Source organism: Muscardinus avellanarius, assembly GCF_963383645.1.
Source record: "Muscardinus avellanarius genome assembly, chromosome: 9".
NCBI classification, from domain to species: domain Eukaryota; kingdom Metazoa; phylum Chordata; class Mammalia; order Rodentia; family Gliridae; genus Muscardinus; species Muscardinus avellanarius.
In genome coordinates, this window is record NC_137795.1 from 60,234,048 (window position 1) to 60,246,381 (window position 12,334).

Sequence of the window (12,334 nt, forward strand, 5' to 3'; positions counted from 1 at the left end):
ACAAGATCCTCAAAGCACAAGAAATTAAGAGGAGGAACCATACATGGGATTGCATTAAATTGAAGAGCTTCTGTACAGCAAAAGAAACTATCAAAAACCTCAATAGAGAGCCAACAAAATGGGAAAATTTTTTGCCAAATACTCTTCAGATAGAGGACTAATATATAAACAGAGACCTCAAGAAACTTACTGCTAAGAAAACAAAAAATCCCATCAAAGCATGTATGTCTCCACCATCTTTTATCCCATTAAGATGAATGACTAAAATGTACCCATAAAATTTAAAAAATGGGCAAGTGAACTAAATAGACACTTCACAAAAGAAGAAATTCAAATTGCCAATAAATGTATGAAAAAATGTTCAACATCATTAGCAGAGAGATGCAAATCAAAACTATCCTGAGATTTCACCTAACTCCAACTAGAATGGCAACCATTCAAAACATAAACAACAACAAATGCTGATGAGATTTGGAGAAGTGGGAACTCTAATATATTGTCAGTGGGATTGAAGATTAGTGAAATCACTTTGAAAAACAGTATGGAGCATCCTCAGAAGAATGGGAACAAATCTACTATATGATCCAGCAATACCACTTCTGGGTATCTACCCAAAAGAAAGGAAACCAAACTACCAAACTAATGCATGTGTATCTATGTTCATAGCTGCACAATTCAGCATTGCCAAACTATGGAGCCAGCCAAGATGTCTATCAACAGATGAATGGATTACAAAACTGTGGGATATGTATACAATGGAATTTTGCTCAGCCATAAACAAAAACAAAATTACTTCATTTGTGGGGAAATTGATAGAACTGGAGAACATTATGCTAAGTGAGATTAATCTGTCACAAAAAGTAGAAATTTAAATGTTCTCCCTAATATACAGAAGCTAGGGGGGAAAGTGGTCATAGGAGAAATTCTAGATGAGGAAGGAGAAACCATAGATGAGCAAATGGGGCAACCTAACTGAAGGGGGGAAGAGGGAGAAGAGGGAAATTCTCTAATGTACATGAAATACATTCATAAACATATCAATAATTAGGCCAAACATGAGAAAACAGGGAGGAGGAGGAAATGGAATGGAGGTTGAGGAAGGGCTAATTAAGTGATGTGTGCATGTATGCCTCAACCATCTTGTACCCCATTAAGATGTATGACTATAATGCACCAACAAAAAATATTTTAAAAAAGAAAAAAAAAAGCAAAGCAGCCAAAAAAATAATGAAAGGGGATTTAGGGAGAGAAGTGAGGATGGGAAAAGGAGACTTGAAGAAGAAATAATGTCAAATAATGCTGTGTACACATATGAAGTTATCATTAAAATAATATGTACTGGGAGCAGGATGGGATATGGAGGGAGACATACCAAGTGCTGTGTGCATGTATGTTTCTAAACTCTGAGCCTCATTATGAGGCATAATTACAATGAACCAAAAAATATATTAAAAAGAGATGAGGCATCTAATACCTTCAATTCATGTGAAGGTAAGAAAAAGAAAACATTTATTTTAAATACTATTGATTAGAAGAAAATGCCAGTAAATCCTTACCTATTATATAGAAAAAAATATTCACATGCTATGTGCATATTGTGCTATTGTTTCTTTAAAAACAAGCCAGAAAAAAAGTAAATTTAGAAATAATTTATTTTAGGTAGCACAAATTCCTTAAGAGTCTGACTACCATTTCTTTCAGTTTTAGAAATAGGAAGGAGCAGGCCATACTATTTCAGAATCCAAAGTGATATGGATGGGTTTATTATACATACTTATGAAAGTGTTTGGGTCCATTAATTCTTCAGATTTGACCAAATACTTTATGATTTGTTCTGGGAGGAGTAGGTCAGGTGCAACTTGGTGCAAGTTATCACCTGGTCCTTTAGTGCCTACCTTAACTGTCCTAAAAAAATGGAGTGCCAATTTATGAGTCTGAGTGAGAAAATCAGTGATGACCTCTTTTAGGGATTGTGATTGTGTCACATCATCGAGGTACATAACTGGCACTTTTATTACTGAAACGTGCCATTGCATAAACATCCTCATTGGGATGTTATGAGAAATGACTATAATTTTCAGGTTTTGGATCAAAAATTCCTCGTCATTTCTTTCATGTTCAAGATAGTCTAGAAGAATCTGGAAGAGCGTTCCATTGGAGGACTCAAGGATGTGCAGCATGGAAGTGGGGTAAATGAGCAACAGTCCTGTCACTGCTTCCCCCAGGTGGTGTTTCAAAATGGACTGGAATGTCTGCTCATAATATTCAGCGATTTCTTTTTTCTCTATGTTTGCTTGTATGGTGGCCACTAGAAACATCCTATGAAGAAGGAACTTCTTTAGCTGTATTCTTTGCTTTTCTTCCTGGAGGTATAAAAAGTTGCCACGGGGAACTTGTGGCATTAGAAGAGATTCCAGTGGAAAAGGCTTTTTGTTGCCCTTCTGATGATGGCCACTGATGGACATGATGAGTCTTATTTTGTTTTCTAGATGATTCCAATTTTTGGCATACCACAATAATTACATTATCCGGATACTTCTTTAGCGATGAACTCTTATTTTGAAATTTCTTCTGACAAAAAGAAGAGTAAACAGTTTGCCAAATATTACTGAATATCAAGATCTCTTCCCAGTGATACCAATGAATAATGTCTTAGAAATGAAATTGAATGTCACATACAAATTCCAACTGTAAAAATACTTTTTTTTTTTTTTTGGTGGTACTGGGGTTCCTGGAAACCTCTGGGCTACACTCCCAGAACTATATTATACTTTTATTTGTAAACAGGGTTTCTTAAGCCAGTGAGGCTGGCTTCGAACCTGTGTGATTCTCCTGTCTCTGCCTCCCAAGCATGGGGATTACAAGTGTGCGCCACCACTCCAGGCCTGAGATACTTTTTAAGTTTACAATGAAGCAATTATCATATCCAAGGGAGGAAAAATCTCTCCAAATGTAATGATGATTACAGATTATCCTTTGTTATTTATTTTTTTTTTTGTTTTATTTATTTTGGAGTACTGGGGATTGAACCTGGGCTTTCTAACTCTGAATTATTTCCCATTCCTGGTTTTTATTCTTTATTTTGAAAAAGGGTCTCACTAGGTTGGGAAGGGCTAAGTAAGTTGCAGAGGCTGGACACAAACCTATATCCTCTTGTCTCAGCTTCCCAACTGCTGGGATTGCAAGCCTCTACCACGACACCTGGCAAAAAAATCTTTTAATGGAATTTTTATGATAATTCCTCCAACTTATAAGTTTAGTTGGACTATAGAAAATTTAAAAATCAAAGAGTGCACTGTGTTCTAATTAACTGATTTAACCTATACTTTGGACACTAAAAGTTAATAAAGTTACTTCGATAAAGGTAAACTTTCAAGAAACAAATTTGTTTTTTGAGTTTTTTCCTCTTATAAGTAAAATTTTAAAGGTTTTAGTAAAAATATCCTATGACTATAATTTAATCTTCCTTAAAAGTGCCAATCCACCCTGCTGTTCCCTAAGAAACTATTTCTTTCGTTCTTCAAGTGGTCAGCCACTTACCTGTGTTAAGGCCAGGCTGGTTTGTCCTCCATCTTGCTTCCAACTGCCAGCTCCCCTCCCCTCTCTTCTCTTCTCTCAGCTCCTGGGTTCCAACTTCCACAAGGTGTTAATGAGCCCAGAGGTCAGTGACATTAAAGGGCCAGTATACACAAGCAACTTCCATCTCCTAATTGAACAAAGGTATATCAGTGTATACATCAACACTGCTTTAGAGGAAATGAGGACTTCTTTGCCTGAATGGCTTTTTGTTAGTGAGGTACATTTGTAAGTCAGACAGCTGGTAGATCTGGGTATTTTTTTTTTCATTTTGGTAACTAAAAAAGATCATTGTTGAGCTTAAAGAGTTGCAGTAAAGAGTCTTAAGAACACATAACTGAATTTGTGTAATGATGAATATATTTTAAGAAAGTTCTACAATAGGATTTGGGGTACTTAAGTGAGTTTAAGTTATTTTAGAAAAGAATAAATATCTCTTAACATTTTATTTATTTATTTATATATTTATTTATTTTTGTGGTACTGGGGATTGAACCCAGGAACATTCTACCTCCAAGATACACCCCCAGCCCTAGTTTTGATTCTTTACTTTTTTTTTTTGGTACTGGGGTTCCTGGAAGCCTTGCTACTTCCGGGCTACACTCCCAGACCTATATATTTGTACTTTTTAAATTTGGAAACAGGGTCTCTTAAGCCAGTGTGGCTGTCTTCGAACCTGTGCAATCCTCCTGTCTCTGCCTCCCAAGCACCGGGATTACAAGCGTGCATATGCCACCACGTCCAGAGATTCTTTACTTTTTGAGACAGGGTCTCACTGACTTGCAGGTGGCCTCACTAAGTAGCTAAGGCTGTCTGTGAACTGCGATCCTCCTGTCTCAGCCTCCCAAAAGCTGGGATTACAAGCATGCGCCACCATGCCCGGCTTGAAAATAATTAATTTAAAAAATTAAACTAAAATTATTTTTTTCTCATGAGTTTGCATTATTCAAACTAATGACCTGATTTTAATAATATACAGTGATAAATTATCCTAGAAAGTGGAGGCTGAGAGGTGATTTAATAATTCTTTAATTGTGTGATGAAATTGACTATAATTCCTTACTGTGATTTACTTCATAACTTCCTAAAATATCATGATCCTTCCCTAGGTATTAACCTTGTCATCCGTAGTCTCAGGGTTGTTCTCATTCTTATGCTTAAGGCTTTTCAGAATGAACCCATGTTGACCACAAACCTTATTATGGCATTCTCTCCTCTTCTGGTTCCTATAGTACAGTACTTCACTGAATTGCTTTCCAAGTTCTATTTGTGGCCTAGCCCAATTCCTTTCCACCTTAGGTCTAGGCCATGCTGAGTCTTTGTGCTCATATAGCTCTCCCACTGTACTTTCTTGCCTTGTAGCTCCACACCATTTATATTTCTCTGTTTGAGACCATGTGGGTAGTCCTTGATGCTACTTTGCCTGTAGATTGCATGGTTAACACTGTAGATCAACTACAGAGATTTCCTGGAGAGGCCAGCTGTCTCAAACTAAAGGTTCAAGGCAGGCAAAACTAGTTGGTTGGGGTTGACAAAGATGAAAAAAAAAAAGTGAGCCTATTCCAGAATTTTATCTTCAAAGAAGACTCCTAAGTTCTTATGTCTAGTCACTTATTTACAAGACTTCTTTCCTTAAATGAAACTCCAATTCCATTCTTACTTATTTTATTCACTTTGAAATGAATTTTGAATTCTTGATTTTCAATATTTTCTTCACAGTCCTCACTCTTTACTTGGATCATAATAAAAGTCTTCAACCCTGAATATTGCTCTAGATTTCTCTACCCTCCAAATTCAGCTAAGAGTATGCAACAGTAAGCCTTTGTGATGCATCTGATTCAAAAAGTTGAAAATAATACTGATTTTTTCAACTTCTTGCTTGCTGCTTTCCTTTCATCGTGCACCACCAGGAGAGGGAGTGTCTGCCTTTACCAGATCCAGAGTGATTTCTGGTGCTTATTCCTAATTCCTAGTAATAGATTAGACCAGAGAGAATCTGAAGACATGTGATAAAATGGTTTGCTACTAAATAGTAATATTGACTAAGTATTTAAAAGCATTTGCATGGCATTGCTACCAAGAAACCCTTTCTGAATGCATGAACTTGAGTTAACTTTTTGTCTACAGGTAAGATTCTTCCTTTTCATAAGACCATTGATTACACAGCACAGTGTTCTTCCAAACTCAGCCAGGCACTATCATTCAAGGTAAAATTAACTGCAGAATATATTGTCTTGGCTCAGATTCTTATTAACTATATATGTCTATGTATATTTATATTCTAATTATAATTATATTTCTCCAAAATATAACTGAGAGTGGATAATGTACAATAGAGTTTTGAGCAACATTTTTTTGTGTGGTACTCCAGGGGAACTCTACATCTGACCTATATTCACAGCCCTATTTTTAATTCTTTATTTTGTAACAAGGTCTCACTTAGTTGCAGAGGCTGGCTGCAAACCACCATCCTCCTGCCTAAGACTCCCAAATTCTGGGATTACAAGCATGTGCTACCATGCTGGGCTTTGAACAAGATTTTTAACTAATCTGTCATAGTCCAACTGTTTTCTTGAGTTCCCTAGTCTTGAGATAAATAATCAAAACTATTTAATGGTTCTTTTCTTTTCTCTTACTTTTGCCCTCTCTCCTCAAGTTCTGGCTAACCTGTCTTGCTTCTTCAAATTTGCTTTTTAAGATTTCAATTTCTACTGTCAATGCAGTGTTGCTGCCTTCCTCCTCCTCCTAAATCGTAGCTTCCTTCTGTGATCAATGCATCATCTCCCTGCTGCTTACATGTTTCTTTCTGGATTCTTGCTCCTATTAAAAGGACTTTAAGGCTGACGTTTCTCCATCACATGTGCCTTTTGTTTTTCTTTTCTTTCACACATCTTGTTTCTTTAAATATAAACCTAATATAAGAATGATATCCCAAAACTATAAAAATATTAAAGATACAATGTAAACTAAGCCAATCCTTTTTAAGTTAATAATTTCTTAACAAGCCTAATTGGTGTTAGATTATAAAATACATGGATTGTCATTCCTATAAATTAGTAATGGTCAGATTATAGTAATTTTGTGTGGCTCAACCTAATGCATTCAGAAACAATAGTTCTATCATAATAGTTTTTTTATCAATATCTTTATCCTATTTTCTTGATCTACTTTTGTATTTCTCAGTGGAGTTTTTGTTGTTGGGTTGTTTCCTCCAAATTTTAGTTTCATGACTCTCTGAAAGGTTGAAGGGGCACTTACATTGTATTATTGCCTTTCATTAATCATACTAAGTGTCAAGAGTAAAGTTCTGACCAGTTAGGAATAGAACTAACATGTGGTTTGGACAGTTTTTGATTGATTGGTATATGCAATTACAATTGAACACTATTGTTTCAAAGACACTCAGAATTTGAGTTCCCAGGTGCCACAGTGTTTGTGTTCCATCTATTGAGGTCCATTTATTTACCCTCAGATGGTGACTCAGACAGAAACTTCTGTCTATTGATCTGAATAAAGGGCATTCATATTTCACCCAGAGATATTTGTTAAGAGTAGCTATTCAAGTTTTAAGTTCATGCCACCTATAAGTCACAAACCTGAATAGAGACTTATGATACACATGCTTTTTCAATTGTTCTACCTATCCACACTTGTCATCCAACTTGTTTCACATAAATACAGATCATATACTTGTAACTCATTCCAAACAGTATACCTTATTATTTTCTATCTACTTTACACTCTGATTTTGTTGTCCAGAACCAAATGTATCTGCATAATTAAACTTCCAAAGTCCTTTTGACTTTGTAAGATAGATAGGACAGCTAGAAAGAATTAAAATATTTTAATATAATGAGAATTTACCACATATAATACACAAGATACGTTTACATGCATTTATTTAATCTTTGTAATAACTCTATAAGCTAGACAGATATTTGTTCACAATTTATAGAGTATAAAACTAGGTATGCAGTAGTTAAGTATTTTGTATACTATTCAAATTTTCTCTTATCAGCCTCTCTCTTTTGTCTACCTACAGTAAAAATGGGGTGCAGGATCCTATCTCCCTACCAGTTATTACAGGGCTACTCATCCCTCATTTATGGCATAATCACTTTTCTGGAAATGAGGATACTTATGGTTTGGATAAAGAAAACTTAGGGAAATTTTCTACTTTATATTCGTGATTCAACAAAATTCTATCTTCTGTCATTAACTACTCATTTACCTCAGACTTATTGACACTTTTTTTGTGCCAGGTAATATTATAGACTCCTGAAAATATAAACATATTAATAATGGCCCCTAATTTCAGGAATTGGGAGTTGAATGGGGTTGATGAAATCTTCGTAAATCTGAGATGTTCTTAAAACAGGGAAGAAAAAAATATAAAAACTATGAAAATGATTTCTGGTGCTTCAGAAACATCACGTTTCAGAAACATCACTGAGTTTCGTGTGTGTGTGTGTGTGTGTGTGTGTGTTACTGGGAATTAAACCCAGGAGCATTCTAGCTCAGAATTACATTCCCAGCCCTTTTTTATTTTTTGAAGCAGAGTCTTGCTAGATTGTTGAGAGTCTTGCTAAGTTGCTGAGGCTGTCCTACAAATTGTGATCCTCCTGTCTCAGTCTCCCAAGTACTGGGATTGTAGTCATGTTCTATTGCCTGGCTGGAAACTGGGTTTTTTGGGGAAGCTTGGTGAAGAGTTCTCATTTGAGCATGGCCTTCAAAGGAATGATATTTGGAACTGGATTTCTGAATATTTATTGAATTCATTCCTTTAGAAATAGAGGATTGTGTTACTAAATTATTTTCTATCTATAATATGGCATCCTCTTTAACCTTTTACTTGTGATTTTATACTAGAGAAACAAACTCTCTGAATCACTTCCTTTAATTTTAATTGTATTTCAACATAGTTAAATCATAAGCCTAAGAGAAAATGGCCAATAACTTGGGTAGAATCTTTTCTAGGAAGACATACAATAAACTACTAAAAAGACAAACTATATTTGAGTTAGCAAAGCACACCGAAAAAAATCAGTTACTAAAGGTAAGAGGTAGGGTCTACATGGAGTTTATGGTAATTGCAGACAGGCCATTGAAGGGGATACTGGGGCCCCTGTCTCTCCTTGTCCTGTCTCTTTGTTTACTGGCTGCCATGAGGTAAGCAGCTTGCTCTACCACATACACCTGGAGTGCTGCCTTCTCACAGGCCACAAGCAACTTGGCTGACTCACTATAGATTGAAGCCTCCAAAACTGTGAGACAAAATAACCTTCTCTATTTACAAGTTGTGAAGGCTTCTCCTGGTAATTCTAAGTGTAGTCAGAAGTAGAATTGCTGTCCTAGGTGTTGGATAAGAAGAAGGGAGGAGTGGGAAAGGAGAAGAAATCAAGTTAGGAGCAGTTTGTGGAGGACTCAAATGACATACTCAGAGCTTTGAATTATACTCTCTGGATAGTAGAGAAACACTAGAATTTTTTGAGTGCCTGTAATCAGTATTGTGATTTAGGAAGTTACCTTTGAAGAGCAAGGGGATTGGAAATAAAAAAAAAAAAAGAAGTACCCAGAATCTTTTTAAGAATTTCACTCCTGACAAATGAGTGTTTTTATGTTCTGCTATTTGGAAAGCAAACTGACTCAACTTTTTTGGAAAGTAATTTGACAGTATGAATAGTGAGCTTAACATTTTTCTACTCTTTAACTATGTAACACTTCATCAGGGTACCTATGATAAAGAAATAAAATTACTGAGAAACATTAGAATGTAAAGATGATTATTGTAGGAATTATAGGATTTTTGAAAAATTATTACATAAATTAATTATATTATATTATGATGTTTCCTGAAATTGTTTTTGAAGACTAGTTTAGAAGCATGGACAAAGTTATTACGTAAAACAAATAATGTACAAAATTATATATAGCATGTGATTAAATTTTATTTAACAAGGGCATAGAAACTAGAATAAAAGAAAATCTAGACAAATGCTAATATTATTGTAATTTGAAAATGATATTTGTTTTGTTGTATTTTCTAAAATTTCCAAGTGTATATATTCTACTTAGAAAAAAAATGAGGTTAAACAAGGTATAACTATTGTGTTGGTTTGTTAAAAGTGATCCACGTGTCATTAATTCTATTTGTGTCTGGCATAGTATAGCTTCAGAGCCCCTTAATGGGGAGATTTTGCAAAATGATGGATCATGTACTAGACTGAAAGAGAAAAATAACTCAATGAAATCCAGGTTTACTAACTAAAAAGCAAGACAGGAAGCACTCAGAAATGGGAGGTCCAACACTTACCAGAACACAGTCCAGGGAATCTCATAAGCTTCTGAATACTACTGAGAGAAAGATGAGCCTTTAGAGATTTAGTCCAGTTGTGCAGTTTAAGTCTGAACTAAGACAGTGGCAAGGACTGAAAGAGATATACAGCTATCATGAAGGCATACAAAGTTGATCAACAGGATGTGAGTGGTGAGGTATGCAAGAACTTAGAGATGACTCTGAGGATTTGTTCATCATTAGCAGAACTAAGATTGTTTTTTAAAAAAATGGAGACTATAGGAAAAGGACCAGATTTAGAGAAAAAATAGTTTGTACAAATTATGTTGGAGTTGTCATGGAAACATCCAGGTATAAATGCAACTGAGAATCTGGAGATCTGAAGTCTAGACTTGTGATGCAAATCTAATCGTTGTATTGAAGGAGGAACTGAAACCATGGGAACCAATGTGGTCGTGAGATAGCAAAAGAAAGGATGGGGGTGGAGAAGTGTGTCTTGTGAAACACCTAATTTTAGGAAGCAGGCCAATATGAGGTAGTAAAAAAGATAGCCACGCATTAGGGACAGCCAGGGAATTAAGGAAACAGATTCATGAAGGTCAATACAGAAGAGAGAAGAGAGGTTTCAAAGCGGTTGGTTGTGGTCATATTGTAAAGGAAGGGTCAAAAAGCTGAAGGATTGGGGTGACCTTGCATTAGTGTCAATTTCAAGCTTCTAGGGTAACTTAAAAAAAGGACATTCAAAAAATGGTTATAACTTAAGTGAGTTGATGTAGAAAAAGTGGCCAGGGAGTAGACCACTTTTCCCAAACACTCTGTAGTAAGAAATATAAAAGCATTCTGATAGTAAATTGTAAGAGGAGGAAGATTACAGGTAATTATGCCCCAGTGATCCTAGCTTTTTCTCTATTAAAAACTAGCATGCTTGAGGTTTATCTAAATGATTACTTTGTCTAGCCAGAATGGTGTCAGAAAATAGAATGCTGTATTGTATAGTTTAAAAATACTTCAAGACCATCACTATTATATAGAGATTTTGGAGACTACAAATATCACTACTCTAGACTGTATTACTTTTTTCCTTTCTTACCTTTTTGTTTTTCTGCTTCTGTGGCAGACAGAAGCTCTGTAAAGAGACAAGACTTACTAACATACTCATGCACATTAAATCAGGTGCATAAACACAATAAATCTTAATTTAGATTTTCATGACCTGAAATCTTTGAGTAATAGCAAAGTTAATTTACATATACAAAGGTGATTATGTTGGAGTAATGTCTTTGCAACTTCAATACAAGTATCTACTCTGGTCTAAATAATTTATTCTAAAATGCGTTGATAAATTAATATCTATTTTGGTGCTTCCTTTTGACTTAACATCCATTAATTGTTGTACATAATGGAGGAAATTGAACTACTATTAGTTTAGATTTGGAAGGAAACGTAGCAGCTCCCCCATGCCCCTGCAACGAAACATAACCCCTTGGCAGCTAAGGGAAATGACACAAAGAGACTCAGGGATATCACTGTCCTCAAGTTTCTTAGCTTAGAGCAAAGTTGACAAAAACATATGTAAGTGAAATACCAAAACAGAAATGATAACCTCTCAGAAGAGTACTTTTCAGGATATATGATAGATGTTTTAGTAACTAAAGTGGTACCAGAGCTATTAAAAAATCAGTTAAAGGAATTCGATTGTATAATGCTCAATAGAGAACCATTCAGTGTTTTCAGCAAAAGCAATATATGAGGGGTCTTTGGTTAATGGTGAGTAGGTTAATAACTATATTCAGAACCTTTGGGAAGGCAAAAATCCTACAGTCAGAAATGCCTGCTAAAATACTATTATATTCTGAATGCACAATGAGAATTTGGACTAGAATTTAGAACTATAAAATGTACTTTTTTTTTTCAAAGTAAGAGTGACACCAATCAAAATTTAAGTATCCAGACCAATTTATCCCATTCAGCTAGAGCAGCACACTTATGACAAACATCAGTGAAATCTTTTTTAAAGATTGGCTGTGTCTGCCGGGCGTGATGGCGCACGCTTGTAATCCCTGCGCTTGGGAGGCAGAAACAGGAGGATCGCACAGGTAGGTTCGAAGCCAGCCCCGCGTGCTGGCTTAGGAGACCCTGTTTCCAAATAAAAATGTAAAAATAGGTCTGGGAGTGTAGCCCGGAGGTAGAAGGGCTTCCAGGAACCCCAGTACCACCACCAAAAAAAAAAAAAAAAAAAAAAAAAGATTGGCTGTGTCTTAGACAATGAAAGATTTTTAAAATAATTTATCCAACAAACCTTCATCATTCTATACCTATTCCAGTCTACATAAAATTTAAAGCCCTCTTGCATATTCTAATGCAGCCAATTCCATATTTCTTTAGAAACCATACCTACCAACATTAGTAGTTGTGGACAGGTAAGAGCCTTGTGAGAGACCAAATCTCACTCTTGGAATATTT

General features: G+C 35.5%; 2 protein-coding genes across 2 annotated transcripts in view; one reads left to right on the forward strand and one right to left on the reverse strand.

The window, feature by feature from the left end:
* ZNF804B (zinc finger protein 804B) overlaps positions 1-12,334 on the forward strand; it is a gene marked incomplete at both ends in the record, with an annotated part of 579,557 nt that overhangs the window by 39,942 nt on the left and 527,281 nt on the right. The gene's annotated exons all lie outside the window — the stretch shown is intronic.
* On the reverse strand, positions 1,704-2,465 carry TEX47 (testis expressed 47; the record flags this gene model as incomplete). Its single annotated transcript, XM_080700831.1, has 1 exon — positions 1,704-2,465. The coding sequence occupies one exon, from the start codon at positions 2,463-2,465 to the stop codon at positions 1,704-1,706; it is 762 nt and encodes a 253-aa protein (XP_080556957.1).